Source organism: Ambystoma mexicanum, chromosome 8 (genome assembly GCF_040938575.1).
Source record: "Ambystoma mexicanum isolate Mex_15411 chromosome 8, UKY_AmexF1_1, whole genome shotgun sequence".
Classification (NCBI taxonomy): Eukaryota; Metazoa; Chordata; class Amphibia; order Caudata; family Ambystomatidae; genus Ambystoma; species Ambystoma mexicanum.
The window spans coordinates 1,720,090,107-1,720,112,209 of NC_090929.1; the positions used below are offsets into that span (position 1 = coordinate 1,720,090,107).

The 22,103-nt window shown below is 44.5% G+C and overlaps 1 protein-coding gene across 3 annotated transcripts in view; it reads right to left on the reverse strand.

The window, feature by feature from the left end:
- Window positions 1-10,318: 10,318 nt before the first annotated feature.
- The window catches only part of OAT (ornithine aminotransferase), a 261,439-nt gene continuing 249,654 nt past the window's right edge, over window positions 10,319-22,103 (reverse strand). For all 3 annotated transcript variants that reach the window (XM_069612035.1, XM_069612037.1, XM_069612036.1), the window contains one exon: window positions 10,319-11,108. In XM_069612035.1, coding sequence (XP_069468136.1) covers window positions 10,948-11,108 — 161 coding nt within the window. In that variant the 3' untranslated portion in view covers window positions 10,319-10,947. The remainder of the gene's footprint in view (window positions 11,109-22,103) is intronic.

Genomic DNA, 22,103 nt, shown 5'->3' on the forward strand with positions numbered 1-22,103 from the left:
CCAGTACAACATACACGAAGTGGGCCCCACAGATTCAGAGTCATCCTGGACTGATTCAGAGTGCAGCGCATGAGTTTACAGAACCATTTCTGTCCTGCCCCTCCGGACATAGGGTTTAAAGGTTGCAAAGTGCTAACCCTACCACTCCCTCGCTGCTCATGTTGAGGGGAGTGCTGGCCAAGGATCCCCCTCCTGCGCCCCTTGGGTGGTCGGCTTGGGTGGACTTTGCCTACTTTATTCTTTATTTCTTGAGCCCCTTGCACGTCGAGTTCACCAGCAATTGTTCTGCCTGCTTAAAGGACTCATTCCTCTAAAAAAAGGCCATCTTTTGGGCCTTCTGACTTTGCGGGCACTAGTTCCCATCTCCTTTAGTAGGGTAGAAGTACAGGGCTTGATTTTCCTAAGGCAGTCTATTGCGTTAAGTGTTAGTACTCTTTAGCAAGAGCCCCCAGGGTGGATGTATATAGGTTAAAAAGTAAATGTTTTGAAGTTTTAATTACCTGTAATTAAATGTTTGCTCAAGTCCTAATACATCAATTTGGATTTTTATCAATTCTGCCTTTTTTGTATTAATAAGAGATGTGTGTGTGCTTAACTGAACCCTTCGCCACACTCGCACTGCCCCTAGTGCAGGCCTTGCTGCTCAGTCACACTACCCAGGTAGAGTTTGGCTAGACTGCCTTTACCGGTTGACCAAACAGGGTGAATGCTCACTCTTTCCACAGGGCAGAGGTCACCCACTTCATCTCATTGCTCCATCAGCCTTCTTAAATTGACAGCATCTCCAACAGGGAATGGTCTACATTGATTCCCGCCATGGAGTTCAATTTTTCTAATTATATACAGGCCTTTGGTGGATAATTGATGCAATATCGTATGTAAGGGTGCCCAGGCCTGGGGCACTCTGCTCTTGACTATCCCTCCCCCAGGTCATCCATGCTCGCCCCCACCCCCTACACTGAACCTTCCTTCAGCAAGACGGCACCTCCTCCCCATGTTACCATTCACGCATAAGCAATTTATCATCTTCCCAGGTAAGAATCGTTCTTTTTAAAAAAATATTTGTATTTAATCATTTAGATTTTTACAAAAAGAAAGTCAAACATTCTTAAGTCGACTCTCCAGCACTCACAGAAATAAATAAAGTATCTAACCATACAAAGGTGTTGATGCGGCTAGGTGTGGTAGAAGTAGGACAGTATTCACAATATTAAAAGTTGCCAGCTGCCACTGGGTTATATCGCCCCCTATCAGCCTGGCCCAACAATTGTCTTCGTGGCTTAATGCAAAGTCAGAGAAAATGTCTTATTCCTCAAGTGCTGGGGCAAGAAAATAGCAGGTGCTGTATTGACCCCGTTACAGTAGGTTGACTACAAAAGTGGCACTACTTTGTCATGGATTTGTTAGCATGAGATTTAACCTTACTCTCATTAAGAGGTCTCGTGCTGGCCTGGACGGAAACTTTTTGATGTAAGGCTGAAGATCGTTTAATTTCCTGGCGATTGGAGGAAGATGCTGTATCAATTTGTTGCTTGAGGCTGTTTCTTTGGTCCTTCTCCAGTCTAGTTCTTTTATTTTTTTCTGGATTTTAGTGGGGTTTATGAACAAGGTTTCTTCGTCACATTCCACCGAAGTTAGCGTGTCTAAATTTAGAGTAGACCAAGCGTTCAGCATTTGGTTGTTGGTGCTACAGCTTTCTCTGAGTATCAGATTATAAAATCGACAGCTCGTTACACATTCGACATTACCGAAACAGCAGGAGAGTGTTGATCAATACTGTTCCACCCAGAGACAGTAAGCCAAGTTCTTGCCTTATTACTGCCACAGAGGTGGAATTAGGGAGGCCTAGTATGGATCTCCAGAACAACGCTTCCAACTTCGGCCAAAGTATGGCAGGTAAATTTGGCATGGCATCCGCACAGTACATCAGTGTGGGCACCACTTTTTTAAAAAATAAAAGTCCAAAACAGGAACCAAAGAGAATCACCCAAATTTTCTGTGGATTGCCTTGCGCGATCAACTTTTTGGTTGTTCATTTCAGGTGTTCTTGCGTTGCCAATTCATGTCTGGTGCTATCTAAGATCACCCAAGATATCGAAATTCTTCCACTTTTTCCACCGGTTGAGTAGCCAGATGTAAGACGACTTTTTTTTTGATGGAAGCAGAGATGGTCATAAATTTTGTTTTTCCTTCGTTTATCTCCAAGTTATTGTTTGCTATATACTCCTGGAGCTTGCTTAGTTGGTGCTGCAAACCTATAGGAGTGTGGTCCAGTAGTATTAGGTCATCGGCATACAGTAGTCTGTTTGCATGGATGTTTGGCATTTTGGGAGGAAAGCATCTAACACTTGGACTCATTTCTTGCAAGTCTCCAATAAAGGCCAAGAAGAGCACCGGTGCCAGAGGGCACCCCTGCTTAACTCTTCTAGCTGTCGGTATGGCCTATGAGAGTAGATCTTCTGGTTAAGTCTCACTCTCATGCTTGTTCCTGTATATAGAGCCTTAATTGGATCCAGAAGCAATTGTGGGCATTTCCATGCCTCAAGTTTCTCCCACAATGTGCGGTCGACTCTGTTGAAGGCCTGGGTAAGGTCGATGAAAGTGATAGAGTCTTGGGCCACCCTCCAGTACGCTGCCCTATAATGCACTAATCAAGATATTTGCAGACGTTCCCAAGTAAAACCAGTTTGTAAGTAATCCTTACACGGGGCCGTTTTTGGCCATTCGATGAATTCTCGGAGCAGTAGGAACCCAAACACCTTCCCGATACAATTGAGTAAGGCAATCGGTCTATCATTTTTCAGGTCCACCTCATCTCCTTTTTTGTAAACAGGCACCACAATGGCAGATTTCCAAGACGGCAGGATTGATTTTATCATTGCACATCTACGGAAGATTTTGCTCAAAAGCCTCGCCCACTCTTCCGGGAAGGCCTTCAAATCTACCTTAGCTATATCATCAGGGCCTGGCGCTCGAGATTTTCTATTTCCTTATTTGAGTTGTAATTTCTTCTAAATCGTCCAGGAGTCTCCATTTCGGGGCTTCCGCTACTTGGGATTTTCTACACGAGTTAGGTGTCTTTTGAAATAAGGATTGGAAAAAGTTGACCCATGCAAATACGCCTGATTTGAGATAAAAGTCGGCTGTGTTCAGGGTGGTTGATTTAAGCAGTGACCAGAACTCATGACTGTTGTTGGTCGTTATCACTTTTAGTATGGACTCAGCATCCTATTGATATAGGAGCAAGCGATGATTGCGGACCAAAGCTTTATATGTGCAACAGCCTTCAGTTGCCTCTCCGATTGCTGACCGGGTCTCCCAGTTTTCCTCGTCGTATCAGTTTTCTCATGGCCTTTCTTTTGGCCACCAGTATTGTGTCATATACATGGCTTTTGGTACCCTGGAAGTTCTTTTTGTGGGTTTGATATTTATACGTCATCAAAAGTGGAAGGTAGTCTATCTGTTTCGACATGAGCCAAATTGTGGTACTTGGACTTGAGGTCATTTATAGCTGAGGCAGACAGGTTGAGTCTTGTGCGCTGGTTGTTAATGCTCAGACCGAGATCCAAGTTAGCTTTTAAGGGCGCTTTAGTTGGCCAAGTCATGGAAAGAAGGTTGTGGTCACTGGCAGACGTTTCTATAACTTCAAAAGATATCATCACCGAAAGTAACGTCGTGGAAACAAAGATGTAATCTATAGTGGCTCTTGCAGTGTCTCTCTTCCATGTTGGCAAGCACGTGGAATCTGGAAACACTATCTAAGTTATGCATACCACGAAATTTCATCAGCTTTTGCAACTCCTCTTCGAGCCGCTAAACTTGTCACGACGTATGGATTTTGAGTGTTTGGAGTTGATTGGCTCACCGCATTAAGATCACCAAATATCAGGCGATAAGGGGCTAAGTGAACTGCTAAAGCTTCATCAATGGCCGCTTCCAACATTTCCAGATAGGTGGCGTCACTAATCACCGCTGGATTCCAGTATTCGGTTTACTATAATGAAGGATGAGGAGTTTCCTTTTTCGTCTTTGGCGTCGGCGCTAGACCAAGTGGCTTTAACCATAAGAAGGGATGTGTTGCTAACACGCGTTGTTTCAAGAGTGAAGCCACTTCCTTGTCTACAAGCAATTAGAATGCCAGAGGATGGCCTCCCCATCTGGCCCTTCTTTGCTGGTGAGAAGGCAATTTTGTTACCCTCTAGTGTCAGGGCTTGTGTAAGCCAAGTCTCTTGTAGGCACAGGGTATCTTAGATAGCTTTATGTCCCCTTGTGCCGTCAAATGCAAATGGCCCCTGGTATTCCATGAGCCCAGCCGAACATGGGGCCTAGATTTAATGTCCGAGCAGATGGCAGTTGCCCTGGGCTCAAGGTCCTTGCATTGCTATTTTTTTGTCTCCCTCAGAACTTTTGGTAACCATGACCATATGCTTTAGGATGACTTGATCTTTGGTTCGGATCTCAACTTGACTATAGGCACCAACGAAGTGATAGTTCTCTGTATAGTAGAGGGTCTATTAGCATGGCCGAGCTGCCTAGCCTACCCTCCTGCTGAGTTGGCGAGCCTTCTGTGGCCATTGTCTTGATCTTCAGACTTATTGTGCTGGTCTACTCGGGAGTTCTGATTTTTCCCGACTTCAACGCTCCTTCGTAGATCTACAGAGAACCGTTCATTTGCCACAGACTTGGAGGTTGCAAATGGAGATCTTCTGTCCCCTCTATAGGAATGGCGATCTGTGTGCACGACCTTCTCTCGGGTCATCCACTTGTGATCTCTCTCTCGTGGGACTATATCCCCATGGACCTTGAGGATTGGGTGATGTTGTAACCCATTCTCAGCAATTATTTTGTTTCTACTTTTAATAGTGAGTGGACAGATTTTGAAGCCAGGTAGAGATGGGCTATGGACTTTCAGTGTCTCTGGCTAGGGTCCACAATAAGTAAATCATCCATTTTGATACTCCTCAAGTTTGGAATAAAGTTAAAGAGTCTCAGTACGGAGCCACGGTTTAGAATAAAGTCGTCTTTGTTACCTGGAACCTGTTCCAGCTTAAGGATCCATCTCTTCTTCTCAAGATTTTTCTCCCTCCTGTTGTATTCCTCGGTTCTTGTTACATAGTGCACCTTATAAGGTGCACTAAGTGTTGAGGTGCTGGTTTATGGAGGGGGCGAGATCTTGTGTTGTCGGGACTAACTTTTTTTAAAAGATGTATTCTCTCCTTTGTTTTGCTGGTGGATCCGTCTCATTTTCCTTACTTGCGGTTTTATTTGGCCACTTGTCCTTGTCTTGAGGCATGTCTGCAGAGGACGAGTCTCTCCACCCTACTTTCTTTGAAAGTTTCTTACACCGCTCCTCCAGTGTCTGGACGCCCCCAACTTCTGACTTGTATCCTGTCTCCTCAGAAGTGAGACTAGGCTGGTGTATTGACTGCGGCAGGGAGGAGGGGGGGTGGGGGGGAGAATGGAAGGTTTTCCTCACTTTTTTTTCCTCAGTCATATATTGGCTCAAGTTCATCATTTCATCATCTTCCAGAAAGTCTTCTAGAGACCTGGCGGAAGCGGCAATCTGCAGAGTTTTAACTCAGTCATCCTCTTGTTCTGCCATCACAAATATTTATTCTTGCTTGTTGGTTGGAGTTATTGGGTCTTTCGTTACACAGGTTTTTCTAAAAACCGGTTCTAAAAGGTTTTTCGGTGCCCAACATCAGGCACAAGAGTCGCTTTAAAAACAAAATCAACATCAATCCTTTCTCTCCTGAATTGTGCTTATTGTCACCATTGGCCAATTGTGTCGCCGGTCGGCTTTCTACATTAATTATTGTAGAGTCCGATGTAATAGAGTCCTTTACATTGCGGACACACGGGCCCGAAGGAATATTTGATCTTGAGCCCTTCCTTGCATTGGCTTTGGTCAGATCAATCAATATTTCTGTTTGTGTGCTGATGGACTTATTCCCATTCGTATTGTTTTGTGATGTTCTCGTACCTTCCGAGGGAGCTTGAGAGTCCCTTTCCATAGGCCTTGGGGGGACTTCAGGTTTTCCCCTTGCCATGATGTGGGCTTCCAGGAAAATCAATTTGCTATTCATCATCGTTTGTATGGTGGTGTGATCTTTTAAATGGTCACCAATGGTTTCATAAAGCTTCATGAAGGGAGCTAGGGCTATTGTGACCGCCGACACAATGGAAAGCATGTCAACTTTCTTTGTCAGTGTTTCGGCAGGTCTCAGCTTTGAAGGAATTAAAGGTCTTACTTTCAGTGGCGTCTCCACCAGCCCAGGTTGTCTTGAAGGTCAATGACTGTTCGGTAGCCCCGGAGAGCCCAATGAGTGTCACCGGTTGGCGTGAACTGATGGTAAATTCACGTGACAGTTAGGTAAAGGATTAACCTTTTCTTGGCCTTTGTTTCTTAGCTTATTTGGAGTAACTCTCAAAGAAAGGTCACCCATAGCTCTCACTGGATTTGAGAGCCCACTTCCAGTTGTAATAGGTTGAGGAGGGGGACTCGTGGCTCTTGGACTGCTGCTTTCCTCACGTCTCGATGGTTCGGCGCCGGAGGATGATGACGTTTTGTCGTTTGATTCCACCACCATGGGCCGACCCCATTTTCTGCTGTCTCGAGGTTTAATGGGATTAGGTCCCTTTCTTTGTCATTGAGGGGTGAGATCGGTGATGTGTTTACCGGGGCACCCCCCGTCATCCCTCTCCAGCCTGCTTTCAGGGGAGTCATTTGATCCAGCAACCCCCAATTGACCTTGGTCAGGTGTATTTATTGGGGCGTCCAGAGATAGTCTTGCCAATGAGGGTCTAGATGGCTCGTCGATTCTGCTGCATTTAGGAAGTGGCCAGCATTCCTTGAATGCCTGGAGGATTTCAGCATCCGTAAGCTCTATTCTGTGTGTTTTAACAGTTTTAAGGCGGGATTGAAATTAGTTTAAATTATTTCCTTCTTCCAACCGCTTTTGTTCTTTGATCATAGTTGGTTTCATGAGTAAGCTTGTATCTCCCTCTGATGTTAAGGTTTTCTTTAGGGAGTTTCTCCGTTTGGACTTTTTTTTGCTCAATGCTTTTGAGGCACGCCCCTTTCTCCTGAGTGTAGACTCCACGTTTATGGCACTTTGCTGTCTTTTCCTTTTTACTCCTTTGGTGCCTACTGCAACTTGCAGGTTCGGAGTGTCTAATTTCAACATAAGCCACTCTGGGCTCGTTAGACGATTGTCTTCTCTGTGGTGGGTGAACAATGGCTTCCACCAGCATGACGCGGCCTGCCCGCCCCTCGTTACTGAGGGGCCGAGTCTGTGATAGAGGCACCCGGGCCTCAGCAGTGCAGTCATCCACCGCCACCCCACCAGCGAACTCCCTCTCTGCCACCGGGGCACCCGGAGACCCAAGGCCCCCCCGCCCACATACGGGGCCCACCTCGAGGGAGGCCCCCCTCCGGCATCACCACTGAATCAGCAGCCGGAACCGCCACACCCTCCTCGGGTCCCCTCTCCCTCCACGCTCGGGCAACATACAAGGTAGGTGACACCGAGCCGCACATGGGGGAATCACAATGCAGGTGTGCAAGAGAGCTCTCGGAGTCCATGTTGGTATCCTCAGCGGACACGAGCAGTTGAGGTCTCCAATGCTCCCGGTGACAAAGTTGGAGTATATATATCGGAATTGAAACGTTAGATGGTGTAGATAAAAGTTCAGACGATTTAGAGGCAGGCAAAACATGTTTGGCGGTCGGTTGTTTCCGCTCACCTTTTTTAGCAGTTGTAGACTTGTTGATAGCAGGCAGCACGTCCTCCAAGCCCACACGTGGGTACAAACTTCTCAAACACCTGCTGTCCTCTTCATGGGCTGAGTTTACGTGAGTCATTCTGTCATGCCTGCCAGGCATGACTGCAGGACTGCTCCTACTCGGCTCCTACTCCGCCAGGTAAGAATCTGTTCTCTCCGCAGGAAGGAGCAGGTGGAGCCCAAGGGAGAAAAGAAAGCTGGTGAGAGCCAGTACTAACTTGTTCCTTGTATACCAGTTTGCCATTTCTTTATTCACTGGAATTAACAGCCCTATGCTTTGTATCCAGTCCACAATACCTAAAATAGCCTTCTCAAAATGCAATCCCTCATCACCCTGGGGTGGGTGGGGGAGGGGGGTTTCATACAGAATAAGATCCATTCAGTTAGCTCCATTAACAATGAACCTCATAACAGAACCTCCTTTGGCCTCGTGTGGCATGGCTTTACAGCACCAAGCAGGACCGGTTTAGATTCCACTCATCACCCACGTGATGCACCCTCAGCTTCTAGCCGAATGGTGTCCAACAACTGCTCGCAAGGAAGGAAACCTTTCCGCCATTTGGTGACATCTCCCACATCACTGGGTGGTATCCACACCCTGGCAGGGACTCATGTCAAAGCCAGAGTGCCTTAGGGGTAGTCATGTTTGTGCCAGTCAATCTGAAACTTCACTGGGTCACCTCCACAGTTATGCTCAGTCTGTGGGATCAGGGTCTTACGACAAATAAAAATACTTTCAGCTTAAACACTTACAAGGGGGGGGGGGGGAATCTATAATCCAACCAGGTTTTGCCTGCAGCAATCTCCTCATAGGCGGTAGCAGTGCTAGGGTCCCCCTGCAGGGGTAACCTTGAGGAATGACCTGTGCTCCCAAAGTAAATGAGGTAAGCCATGCTGTGAGGTTTAACAGACCTCGCTTACAGAAATCAGGTGAATATCTAAGCAGAAGAGAGTATGTGGCACCGTCTCCTCTTCTGGTGCCTTTCCCGGGTGACATCTGTTAGACATGCAGGAGCAGGGTTTATGGTACCCCGAGCTCCCCTTCGGCTAAGTAGACTGGACCGTGGAAGCCACAGTCACCTCTCGGGACATCTTCAACATAGCCCGACTGAACGTTCCCATTCCCCTAGCACAGAGGAATGTACATCGCCTACTTGAAGTAGCTTCAGCAGCGACTCATCTGAATTGGTGCCATGATCTACAGTATCGCTTTCCCGATGAGGAAAGGGCCCAGGACGCAGGCTCAATGCCTCCCGAGTGGTGATGGCCCCCTTTTCCTCATTGTCCTTCAGGAACTAATCTTCAGTCTCCGTGGCAGAAGTCCCCAGAGTTCACTTGCGCGGCTACACCCCTTTCTGATGGATCGGCTGCCCGCAAAAGACCTACCAAACAGAATACAAAGCCGGACTCACAAGATTTTAGATTCTGCGCACAGCTCCTGTGTGACCAATGGAAACTAGGAACCGACGAAATCTGCACCAGTGATTCCAGGCATATACATGGGTGACATCATGTGGTGCCAAGGGGCCACGATAGCAATCTGAATAACCCCGAGCCACCTGGTGAAAGTTGAAACCCAACGAGCAGACTGCGGGTTATTTCAGAAGGAGAAATCAATGAGTGCAGCATCCATTAGACTGACGGTTCCACTACTCCTCATACTTAAGAAATCGTGTGTGGTGCAGGTTGGTCCCAGTGATTTTATTCACCCCCCCCCCCCCCCCCCTACCTCCCCCAGAGCATTAACAGTCTACTTAAAATGTATGGGATTAATGCAGGAGGCCCTCCCCAGGGCCCATATACAATCATCCCTGATGTCCAAAGCCATGAACCGTGGAGGGGGTTGCACATTGATTACATGGGCGTAGTCTGGTTCACGGAACTAAGTGAATTTCCCCATTATGTTTTTCTCAACCACAAATCTGATTTAGAAAGACTGATTAAATAAAAACTAGAAAGTTATTTTTTTAAATTTAAAAAAAAAATAAAAAAATAAAAATCGTACAAACCCCCATTCAACCACCTCCCTAGCCCAAAACCAAACACCAAATCCCCCCTCATCTACCTTGCTCGGACTGGCGGTCCATTCCTCTTGGTGCGCCCACCATCTTTTGGGTGACCGCTACTCCCTGCGACACATGAGTGTGTGCAGTGGCTGGCAGGCACGGTCAGGCGAGGGAAGTAATGGGAGTTGCATTTTTTGGTGTGCGAGGGAGATGTGGTTGAATGTTTGTGGTGGGAGGGGAGTCATGGGTGAGGATTCATGCGATTGGTAGACAAGGCGAGGGAATGTGTTGTGTTGGGAAGTTGAGGAGTAAAGGGGGTTCAATCGGTCTTCAAAATGCCGATATATTCGATGGAACCCTGGCACGCAGCAGGTCAAGGATAAATACGGTCCCGATATTAACATTCGTTTGGATGCAGTAGATGTGGCAGAGGATGGAACATCACTATCAAAGCATCTGGAGTAAACAGAACTCACTGCCCAACCAATCAATCATTCTGCAAATAAATGTTCTTTTTAAAAACACTGTTTTGTTAACTTTTTATTAATGCTCAAACTTTAAACAAGTTCACTGCTGAATCGATACAACTTCAATATGAATTTTTCTGAACCATATTTTATTTCAAGTAGTTATTAACAAGTTCACTGATTGAAGAGAACCATTTTTTACAACTCTGACTTCGTGGAGACATGGGCCTCCAGAAAGCACCAGGCCAATGCACCGGCTCCTAACCTTGCATTCTGTGCCTTAGGTGAACCATGGGTGCTGGCTGTAAACCACTTGCAAGGGAGGAGGGAGCCAAGGCTGCGAGTGTTGAGGTTTCCTTAGTGCAAATTCCTTTGTGCTAGTCGTCGCCAAGGGGTGTATCCATCCAGATCATCAAGGGCCGGGGCGCCAGCAACTGTAGGATCTCGAGGCTGGAAACCACTTCATCAAAGACCAATCAGAACTTAAAGCAATTTCAGTCAAATCAAAACAGAACATGGAAATCAAATTCTCTGCACGCTGTACTCTAAAGACTGTGCCCCAAATCTAACTGGAGTGAGCAGAAACACGATGGGGCAATGGAGCGGTGGATGGAGGTTACAAAAACTTAATGTTGACATGAGAAGCAGGCCAGGAGTCATGGTGGAATATGGCCCCACTGTGTGAATGTTCAGAAGGAGAGCAGAGTCTTGTGGATAATTTCAGCACACTCCCGAACTTCATCCTCGTTGATGACCAGAGGCGGTGCCAGGCGGATGATGTCGCCGTGTGTTGGCTTCGCCAGAAGCCCGTTATCACGCAGCCGCAGGCACACTTTCCAGGCATCACAATCTAAAAACAAAAACCCATGTTAGGCTGAAAAATTACATTAAGCGGTCACATGAGATGACAGTAAGTAGGATCATTCTTTCCAAGAGTTTACTGTGGTGGCCGATCACCCTGGTATCTACTCCCAGTTTCCCCATTTCAAGAGTTCCAATTAGCAGGTCAACTTTACCCAAATACAATGATGCCCAATGGGCCTTCAAGTCAACACTGCCACAGAGCTCAGGAGGGAGCCCAGCTATGCAGAGTAGTTCACGCTTAATCTGCTGCACGGTCTAACTTTAGAGTACTAAACCCAGGTTTTATTTTCACCACCTTCGAAGATTAAGAACACTCCAAGGATGTGTCTGTACTGTCCCATGCAAGAGCCTCCAAACAGAACTGAAAGGGGGACCAGGGGTGTTGCTAGGTCCGGAAAAGATCCGGGGCTACTCTAATGTTGGGACTGTTGAGATTCGGGGCTAGCTAGTCTTTTAGTTATAGCTCCTGAGCTTCTATCCGGGCCTACAACCAAAAGACCTGGGGCCTATTGCCCTCTGACCCCGGCTCCCACCCCCTAGCAATGCCTCTGGGGGTTGCAAAGTAGAATACTGGCTAGGAAAACAGGGGTAGTGGATGAACATTTAGCCGAGAGGATCTGCTGCCTTCCAGAGAAAATAAAGTTATAAAGGACCAGAAATCAACCACATAACCTGAAAGTTTGAAAATATCACCGGTATAAAATGGAGAGCATAAAAAAAAAAAGCCAAGATGCAGGACACCAAGACACAGCCGGGGAGAAAACGAGCAGGCGGAGGATCTCCAGCCGTCCAGAAGCCCCACCCGTGCTGGAAGGTAGGCACCGATAGGTGGACAATCCAAGATGGTGCCGGGGCCATAGGGCCACATGACCCGCAACCGCCCCGCCCCGCCCCCTCCGGTCCCCCTCACGTACCGCAAGGAAGCGTGAACAAAGCCATTCTTTCTAAATCTGGCACTACCCTCCATCACTCCTAAAAGCCCTTATTTTGTCATTCATGTTTGCTTCCATACCCAAAGTAACCCCCTCGGTCATGCGGCAAGGCCTAACCGGATTGTGTTCTCAAGTTCCTACCCTTATGTTTGTAACCCTTTGAGGACTATGCTATTGAACTTGCTGTAACTAGTACATAGATGCCCCAGCACTTTGTGTGCTGCTATAAATGTAAAACTAAATTACTAAGAGTGGGAGCTTTTGAAACTCTTGGGTTAGGCAGAAATTTAAATGGTCTGGGGCTATGGAAAGACAACAGACTGGAGAAGATATTCTGGTCCCAAGAGTTCTGGACAGTATGAGAAACTTCTACAGAGACACAAAATTCAAATTTACATGAAAATGGCGATAGTTCCTCACTTAATTATGTTTGTGTGCCGGCAGGACACTTGCACACACCGTTGTCCATTAAATCTTGTACTCTGATCAGGAGTATAATTGTCACTGATCAATTTTGATACGAGGAGTCTGGACAGTAAGGAATAAAACCAACAGAATACCAGCCCAGTTATACTAAATTACTGATTCTACTTTTATATTTTTTTTGTAATCTGATTAAAAATAAATAGAAGACAAGGATGAAAGTATCTAGATGTGGTAAGATTTCTCACTCTATTCATCACCTAGATAGGCGGCTCACCACTGCTAGATAGTGCGAGATACCCACATTTGGGAAAGTTCTGGTCTTTTTTTTTCGACAAATAACTAGGTGACGGGTAACAAAAATCACACTACACCCTCTGTGTTTCAGACTCATTTGGGCATTAGAGAGGTGAGCATAAGGTCTGCCCAGTAGGCCTTTTGTGTTGGTGTTTGAGGAAGAGTCAGTTTGCATTTTTCCAATAGGATGACGGGTTCGCAGAAGGGGAAGAAAATAATTAAAATAAATATCTATGGAAGATATCAGGATAATCCTCCGACACCCAGGGTTGGTTAAAACCCCCAGACTAATTTTGTAAATTAGAAGGCTCACATGCCCAAAATCTTAGGTGCCACAATTTTAAAACTGTTGAAAATTCAACATTAACTGTGGGAAATTCCCAGGAGGTACAAGGTACGAGCAGACCACAGTCACAAGGCATCATGCCATGCACCCAATTAGACGTCACCACCACTGGCTCTTTCGGAAACATTTCCGGTCACTAACCGCTCTCCCCAACGGACAGTCACTTTACACCTCATCTAGAGGCTACCCAAGCCCAACACCTCCATTGAAGACTTAGTCACCAGTAGGTCTTACACATGCCAAGATCTTACTCTGCAACGTCAACAACCCAGCAACCAAGTCAATGAAAGAAGATCTCCACTGTCTACTCTACACACAACCTCGCAGCACACAAAATACCAAACTCACAGGAAAGGCAAGATCCTAGACCTCATCACTGGCCTGTCCAACCTGCATCACAGCTCTCCAATCCCACCTGACTGGTCAAACCATCTGGCAAACCCCTTGGACATTCATCACACCAGTCAAGCAAAACCATAGGCAACACTGCAAACAAGCCTTCATATAATCCACAAACTTCCCAGTGGAGGCTCTTGCTGAAGACCTTGCAACTCCACTTACCGAAGTGTAGGTTTACCACTGACTGGCCAGTACTAGACTCACTCCTCCAAGAACTCACCACCCTCACAACCAACATCAACCACCCTGTGTCAGGTCCAATCTCGAATCTTCCTGCAGGAATGATGCTGGCCCACCAGACTACACCCCCTCCCACACCCGTCTCCCCCCCCCCCCCCAAGTATGCCTGCCCAATAGTCTCTAAGAAGATAAAACTACCAAGATGGCAAACCCAAGGGGAAAGGGGAATTGGATAACAAAACAAAGACAGATCTTCACTGGATAACACTGATGTCTGATGCTCTCTGGTACTGGATTATTCTCTCTTCAGTGTCTGTGAAATCTAAGGGAAAAAACAATAGCATATATATATATATATATATATATATAACTGATCAATAATTCTGTCTCTCTCTCTCTCTCTCTCTCTCATTTACTTTCTTTTGAAATACCTGTTGCCTATGCTTGTGTGCTGATCGGCATTCTTTTCTGATGATGAAACAATAAATTCCGTTTTTCTTGGGAACTCATTTATGTGTAAACTTTCTTGGATTTCCTAAACTTCAGACAAATCTTCTCAATAGTATCAATAGAATGTTATTGCTGCCAAACTCTCTCTCTCAAATATTTTCTCTGATAACAGTCTTTATCATTGGAGAACTTGTAACTTTAGAATTGCGCATAAATAAATGTTTTTTAATCCTTCAGAAGATACCGCGCATCCCTCCGACGTATCTTCACTATTAAACGAACCGCGCATCCATCCGACGCCAAACGAACCGCGCATCCATCCGACGCACTTTTCCTTAAATGAAAATGAACGAATCGCGCACTTGCCGACGCTTCGTTTTCTTGACTAAGAGCTACACAGGAACCGGCGCTAAATTCTTGAAGTACGAGCCGCGCCGAGCACTATTTTCCAGAATTGAGATGACACGTAGTACGTAAAAAACTTAAGGTTATTTTCTCTAACCTTAATACTAACGACGATCGCGAAGCAAAAGATACGCTTGCGCCCGTGACTAAAATATATAGAGTTGGATAAAAATATAACTCAACTCCAACTCATATATATATATATATATATATATTAAATAGTTCTAGAACAAACCGCGCGTTAGTTCGTAATTAGATCAGCATCACACGTAAATCAAAACTAACAAAAAATAACTCGCAATTGCAGAATATAACAGCAGATAGTAACGATTAACTTCTGAATAAAATACAGTTCTTGTCTATGAACATTTGTGTTTTCTTTTAAAAAGACAACGAATTTCACTCCATGTAATATATCTTCAATATTTGAATAACTTAGCTTGCTTCTTCTGTAACTTCTTGTCTTCTAAGAATCCTTAAATATAAGTCTTTCTTTTCTGAAGTCTGGAATTGAAAACTCTTCTTAATATAAGTAAATTATAGATTTTTCTTAAATCTTCTCTCAGAGCTAAAGAGACTGCAACATGCCACAAAGGCAACTAAAATGAAAGGCAGTTTAGAACTCTGTTCAAAATTCCAAACTACCTCATCAATGTTTTCCTCCAATCACTGTTGCTGTACTAACCCTCCATCTTGCTTTGGGGAAGGAAGTGATTCCTGAAATCTTATTAAGGAATTTTTTGTACAATTCTTTTAATTAATAATAAAAAATAACTTGATCATACTTCTAAATAGAATTACGTCCAAAGGTTTTATTGTTAAATGATGATTTCTAAATCAAGTATGTAAGTAATTGATGTCTGAGAATTATCTTGGTATGATAACTGTCTTTTAAGATTGTGTACCTTTGAAACTCTAGAAATATACCATGGAATCCTGACAGTACCCCCTCCGTAATGCCCTGTCCCAGGGCCAACTTTATCAGGATGTAAACGATAACATTTTCTAACCAACCTAGGGACATGTACATTAGTTACCTTTTCCCATGATCTTTCTTCTGGTCCATAACCTTTCCAATCCACTAAATATTGAAGTTGACCTCGCACTATTCTAGAATCTAATATAGCTTGAACTTCGTATTCATTTTCATCTTCAGCAAATACAGGACCAGGGGAATCACTTATTCTTGTGTCATTTCTACATAACTTTAACAAATTCACATGAAATGTTGGGTGAATTTTTAGTCCTGATGAAAATTTCAACTTAACTGAAACTGGAGAATAAACATGTTCCACTTCAAAAGGCCCAATATAACGTGGACTAAATTTATTCCTCCCTTTTAATGACAAATTTTTTGTGGACAACCATACCCGATCTCCCACCTTATACTCTGGTTCTTTTCGATGTTTTCTATCAGCACATTCTTTATAGGCTAATTTACTTTTCTCCAGAGACTGAACTGCACATTTCAAATTTTGTCCCAAAGATTCTAATCTAGCTTCAACCTCTGGCACTTCTACCTCATTCAAAACCACACCCCTCAGAAAACGTGGATGAAACCCTCGATTGATAAAAAATGGGGACATAGAAGTTGATTCTTTAGTAGAATTATTATAGCAAAACTCTGCTAACCAAAGTAGTTCCAACCACCCTTGACCAGAACCTAGATAACATCTAATGCATTTCTCTAATTCTTGGTTCACTCTCTCAGTTTGACCGTTACCCTCAGGATGATAACTTGTTAAATTGACCTCAATCTTCAACTCTTTGCAAAATGCCTGCCAAAATTTCGAGACAAACTGCGAACCTCGATCTGAAATTACATGACTAGGTAACCCATGTAATTTGACTATATTTTGCAAAAATGCCTGAGCCAAAGAAGTTGCTGTAGCTGCTCCTTTGATGGGAATAAAATGTGCTGCTTTGGAAAAAACATCTACCACCACAAGAATAGTTTTATAACCTTTATCAGGTGGTAAATCTACAATATAATCAATAGACACTGTATGCCACGGACGAGGTGGAATAGGGAGTGGAACCAACAACCCTGCCACCTTTTGATGATCTGACTTGGAACAAATGCAAACTTCACAGGTTTTAACATACTCCTCAGCATCTTCTCGCATTCTTTCCCACGAAAACTCTTTGCAATAAGTCAAATGTTTTCTTGATTCCAGGATGCCCAGCCAAAGGTGAATCGTGACAATCTTTCAACGCTTTCATCCTCAATTCTTCAGATGGTAAATACAACCGTGTCCCTACAAAAAGGTAAACCTTTTATCCGACGTTCTGAATCTTCTGACACCCATTTCACAACTTCTTCTTCCGTCCATAATGACAGAATAGATTCACGAAAATTTTGAATTTTCTCAGTTCCTGCAATAACAAAAATTTTCTCAGAAAGTAAAGACGTTGGTGCACAAGGGTCATTCTTCAAACTACCTAGAATACATCGAGACAGAGCATCTGCTTTCCCATTTTGACGTCCGGGTTTAAATAAGATGACAAAATCATATTCAGCAAAAAACAATGACCAACGTAATGGTCTTGGAGTTAAGAGTTCTTGCAGAGCGAAGAAATGTTAAATTCCTGTGGTCCGTCAAAACAGTAACTCGATGTCTGGCACCCAAAAGATAGTGTATCCACTCTATAAAAGCAGCCTTAATCGCCAACAATTCTCGATCAGAAATTGTATAATTTCTTTCAGCAGAAGAAAAACTTTTAGAAAAAAATGCTACAGGATGAAGTTGTCCAGTTACTCAATGTCGTGATAACACAGCCCCGATAGCACAATCTGAGGCGTCTGCTTCCAGAAAAAATGGTTGCTCCACATCGCTCCACATCAGGGTGTAATAGGATTGGACCTGTCACAAACTTGTCTTTTAAAAATTGAAACGCCTCATCAGCTTCTTTAGTCCATTCAAACTTTACTCCCTTTTTTAGTAATCTAGTTATCGGGGAAATAATTTGAGAAAAATCTTGTATGAATCTGCGATAAAAATTCGCAAATCCGATAAAACTTTGTAAGTCTTTCACTGAGTTAGGCTGAGGCCAATCTCTAACAGCTTTTACCTTAGCAGAATCCATTTCCAATCCTTAAGGAGATCAAACAAATCCTAAAAATTCTACTCTTTCAGTGTAAAATTGGCTTTTCTCTAGTTTTCTAGATTGCTTCGCGATCGTCGTTAGTATTAAGGTTAGAGAAAATAACCTTACTTTTTTTACATGTACGCATCATCTCAATTCTGGAAAATAGTGCTCGGCGCGGCTCGTACTTCAAGAATTTAGCGCCGGTTCCTGTGTAGCTCTTAGTCAAGAAAATGAAGCGTCGGCAAGTGCGCGATTAGTTCATTTTCATTTAAGGAAAAGTGTGTCGGATGGATGCGCGGTTCGTTTGGCGTCGGGTGGATGCGCGGTTCGTTTAATAGTGAAGATACGTCGGAGGGATGCGCGGTATCTTCTGAAGGATAAAAAACCATTTATGCGCAATTCTAAAGTTACGAGTTCTCCAATGATGAAGACTGTTCTCAGAGAAAATATTTGAGAGAGAGAGTTTGCAGAAATAACATTCTATTGATACTATTGAAAAGAAGATTTGTCTGAAGTTTAGGAAATCCAAGAAAGTTTACACATAAATGAGTTTCCAAGAAAAACAGAATTTATTGTTTCATCATCAGAAAAGAATGCCTATCAGCACACAAGCATAGGCAACAGGTATTTCAAAAGAAAGTAAATAAGAGAGAATTATTGATCAGTTAATATATATATATATATATATATATATATATACGCGCTATTGTTTTTTCCCTTAGATTTCACAGACACTGAAGAGAGAATAATCCAGTACCAGAGAGCATCGGACATCAGTGTTATCCAGTGAAGATCTGTCTTTGTTTTGTTCTCCAATTCCCCTTGGGTTTGCCAGCTTGGTAGTTTTATCTTCTTAGAGACTATTGGGCAGGCATACTTGGGGGGGGGTCTGGTGGGCCAGCATCATTCCTGCAGGAAGATTCGAGATTGGACCTGACAGAATGAAAGGCCGTTTAGAACTCTGTTCAAAATTCCAAACTACCTCATCAATGTTTTCCTCCAATCACTGTTGCTGTACTAACCCTCCATCTTGCCTTGGGGAAGGAAGTGATTCCTGAAATCTTATTAAGGAATTTTTTGTACAATTCTTTTAATTAATAATAAAAAATAACTTGTTCATACTTCTAAATAGAATTACGTCCAAAGGTTTTATTGTTAAATGATGATTTCTAAACCAAGTATGTAAGTAATTGATGTCTATGAGAATTATCTTGGTATGATAACAGTGTGTCTTTTAAGATTGTGTACCTTTGAAACTGTAGAAATATACCATGGAATCCTGACACCCTGCCCCAGTGAAACGATGCATCCCCAAGCTTAAACCTTCCACATACTGGTAGACTCAAGTACTCAAATTCAACAAAAGAACCATCAGAAAACAAAAGAAGACTTAGGGAAAAATCCTAGAGTGCATTCCACCTCGCCCTGCTCAAGGTACTTAGTGCTATGTATGCAACTGACCACCAGGCCCAAATACTACCAAAACACCACAGCTAAGGCCAACAATGAAAGCAGAGCTCTTCCCTCCCTGCCAACGTACTCAAGGCACTTTGGACTGAAGAACTCCTCCTTACCCGACAATCACTAACAGCTCCCCAACTCAATGCATCTTCCCCCTCGACCCTCAAGACCAGACAAATCCTCATGCTTCAAGAAATCAACACTGAAACCGGACTACTACTGCCCGATCACCCATCGTCCCTTCCCAAGTAAAATCCTTGAGACAGCAGTAGCCATGCAACACAAAGCCAACAGCTTCCTTCGGTTCTACCAATCTGCCACACAAAAATGCTATCATTAAGGTGATCAAAAATGTTAAGGGCATCGTCGATGATGGCCAGCCTAGTTTCTTGGTTCTTGACCTCAGCAGCATTTGACAGACCACCAGACACTCACCGAAAACCTATATCACCACATGGGGGGGGGGTGGTGGGGGGGAATGTAAAGGGGGGGTGAAATCAGCAAGATCATCCTCAGCCGGTTTAAAATGATCCATCCTCTCCCCTGTGATCTTCAATCTTTACATGGAACCAATTGGAACCCTGCTAACTCCACAATTCCACCAATATGCATTGACACGCAGCTCTGCCTCAAGATATCTGCCATTGAAGCCATCAACAGGCTCCAGGTCGGCCTCACATTGATCCAGTCCTGGATGACCGGCGCTTATTTGAAGCTCAACCCCTCCAAGACTGAATTCCTACTGCTCACCAACACGGAACACATCCAGACCTGGCTCTCTGCTATGCACCTCGAGGTCTTCACACCCCAGTTAGCCATCTGCGGCAAGTCCCTTGGGTTTGACGGAGACCCCTCTCCTTCAAACAGCACATAGCAGGGAAGACGCAACTTTCTCTCCTGCGGACAATCAAGCCCTTCCTCCGAGCAAACTTCAGATCTGCTGTCCAAGCCTTGGTCCTCTCCCACCTGGCCCATCATCACATCCTGCCTCATCATCTACAAGGCTGTCACCCTGAGGTCCCCAAGCCCCTATCACCATATCCTGCTGCATCATCTACAAGGCCGTCACCCTGAAGTCCCCAAGCCCCTATCATCACATCCTGCTGCATCCATCTACAAGGCCGTCACCCTGAAGTCGCCAAGCCCCTATCACATCCTGCTGCATCATGTACAAGGCTGTCACCTTGAAGCCCCCAAGCCCCCATCATCACATCCTGCTGCATCATGTACAAGGCCGTCACCCTGAAGTCCCCAAGCCCCTATCATCACATCCTGCTGCATCATCTACAAGGCTGTCACCTTGAAGCCCCCAAAACCCCCATCATCACATCCTGCTGCATCATCTAAAAGGCCGTCACCCTGAATTCCCCCGATCCCCTAGCATCACCTCCTGCTGCATCATGTACAAGGCCGTCACCCTGAAGTCCCCAAGCACCTATCATCAAATCCTGCTGCATCATCTACAAGGCAGAGACACTGAAGTCCCCAAGCGACCTCACTGAAAACTAAGCATCTCCAGAGGCCTCTGATCCACAGAAGTGATGACATGTGCAGACTAACTCTACCAGTGCAGGAAGGAAAATAAAGCCCCAAGACTCTGGCACCTCCTGCCCATCAACATCTGACTCGCCCCCTCGCTTGTACAGTTCAGGAAAGAGCTAAAGACCCTTCTTCAATTAATGGCTACTCCCCAACACCTAGGTCCATAACACCATTCACTCCACCATAACCGAGACAGGGCGATCTGATCCCCACTACTTGGAGACCCGTGGCTGACAATGGCCCCCTCTCCGCTGTTAAATCCTCAATGCCTCATTTCTCTGCTCCCCAACCTTGTTCTTCATCCTATAATTGTAAAGCGCTACAATGCTTCCCGAAGCTATGCTGGCGTTCAATATCATAGGTACCGAGAGCTTTTCTTAGAAACAAACTATCAATAGTGACCTCCTTGTAAAGAATGCCACGAATCCAAGAGAAAGAATTGTTTTTACAGAAATGTGACAGGGGTACGGACTGGTCACTCCCACCAGCCCACGAGCCAGAGCACCGAGGAGGCTCTTCAGGAGATGGACCAAGAGACAGGACTTAATCGGTACTTGGCTACACAAGTGTTTGGAAAAGGATCCATCATCTTTGAGTGAATCCTGGTTCCTTTAGTCGGCGCACTCCACACTGGCCGGCAGCATTTCTAAATGTTACTGCCTCTAAGATTATGAATTCTGAAAAGATGCTAGCATAAAACCAAGTCCAAGCAAAAACATTGCGCAAAACTTCATAGCTGAAAGATGCATCCCTCCCAGAGGAATCGCCCTAGAGACTGGGCTGTGGAAGTCCACCAATGCAGTTTCTTCTCTGGAGGATTATCTGTATTCAGGTGGGTGTCGTCCGCAGAGGAGATTTATAACATTCCAGCAAAGGACTAGGTTGAAAAAAAAAACATGAGAGTTCTGATTTTGATGAAAATCTAAAGGAACTTTCTGGATTAAAGACAGGCTGCAAGGTAACTCTTCATTGTTACAGGAGTTTTCCTAAAGTCCCACTTGGGGGTAAGACTTTAGAAACTACATTCCATTTGTTTGTAGCTCCCCAACGCTTCGTATCAGTCTGTACTACTCATGGAACCTTAGAAGAGTGGCAGAACAGTCAGGCTTATCTTAAGAGGAAGATGTGAGTTGTAGGTAAGTACACTGAACCTAGTTATTAATGCACATCAAAGAAACACCTACACATTTATATTTACACAAGAGTCACTGCTCAATATTTAGCACAATAAACCAATACACAGGTAGACTTCACAATACTTTCAAAAGGCTGCTTAGGTGGTAGTTGAATGCGTACAATTGTTACAGGAGTACAATAGGTCTACCGTACTGTCGGTAAAAACGCGCACCCACAAAGTAATACAGTAATGGCATTCAGTCAGTATACATAAATAAGATGGTGATTTCAGTTTAATGTTATCCTACCAGAGCTTCAGGATCTAGGGGCAGTTTCCCTG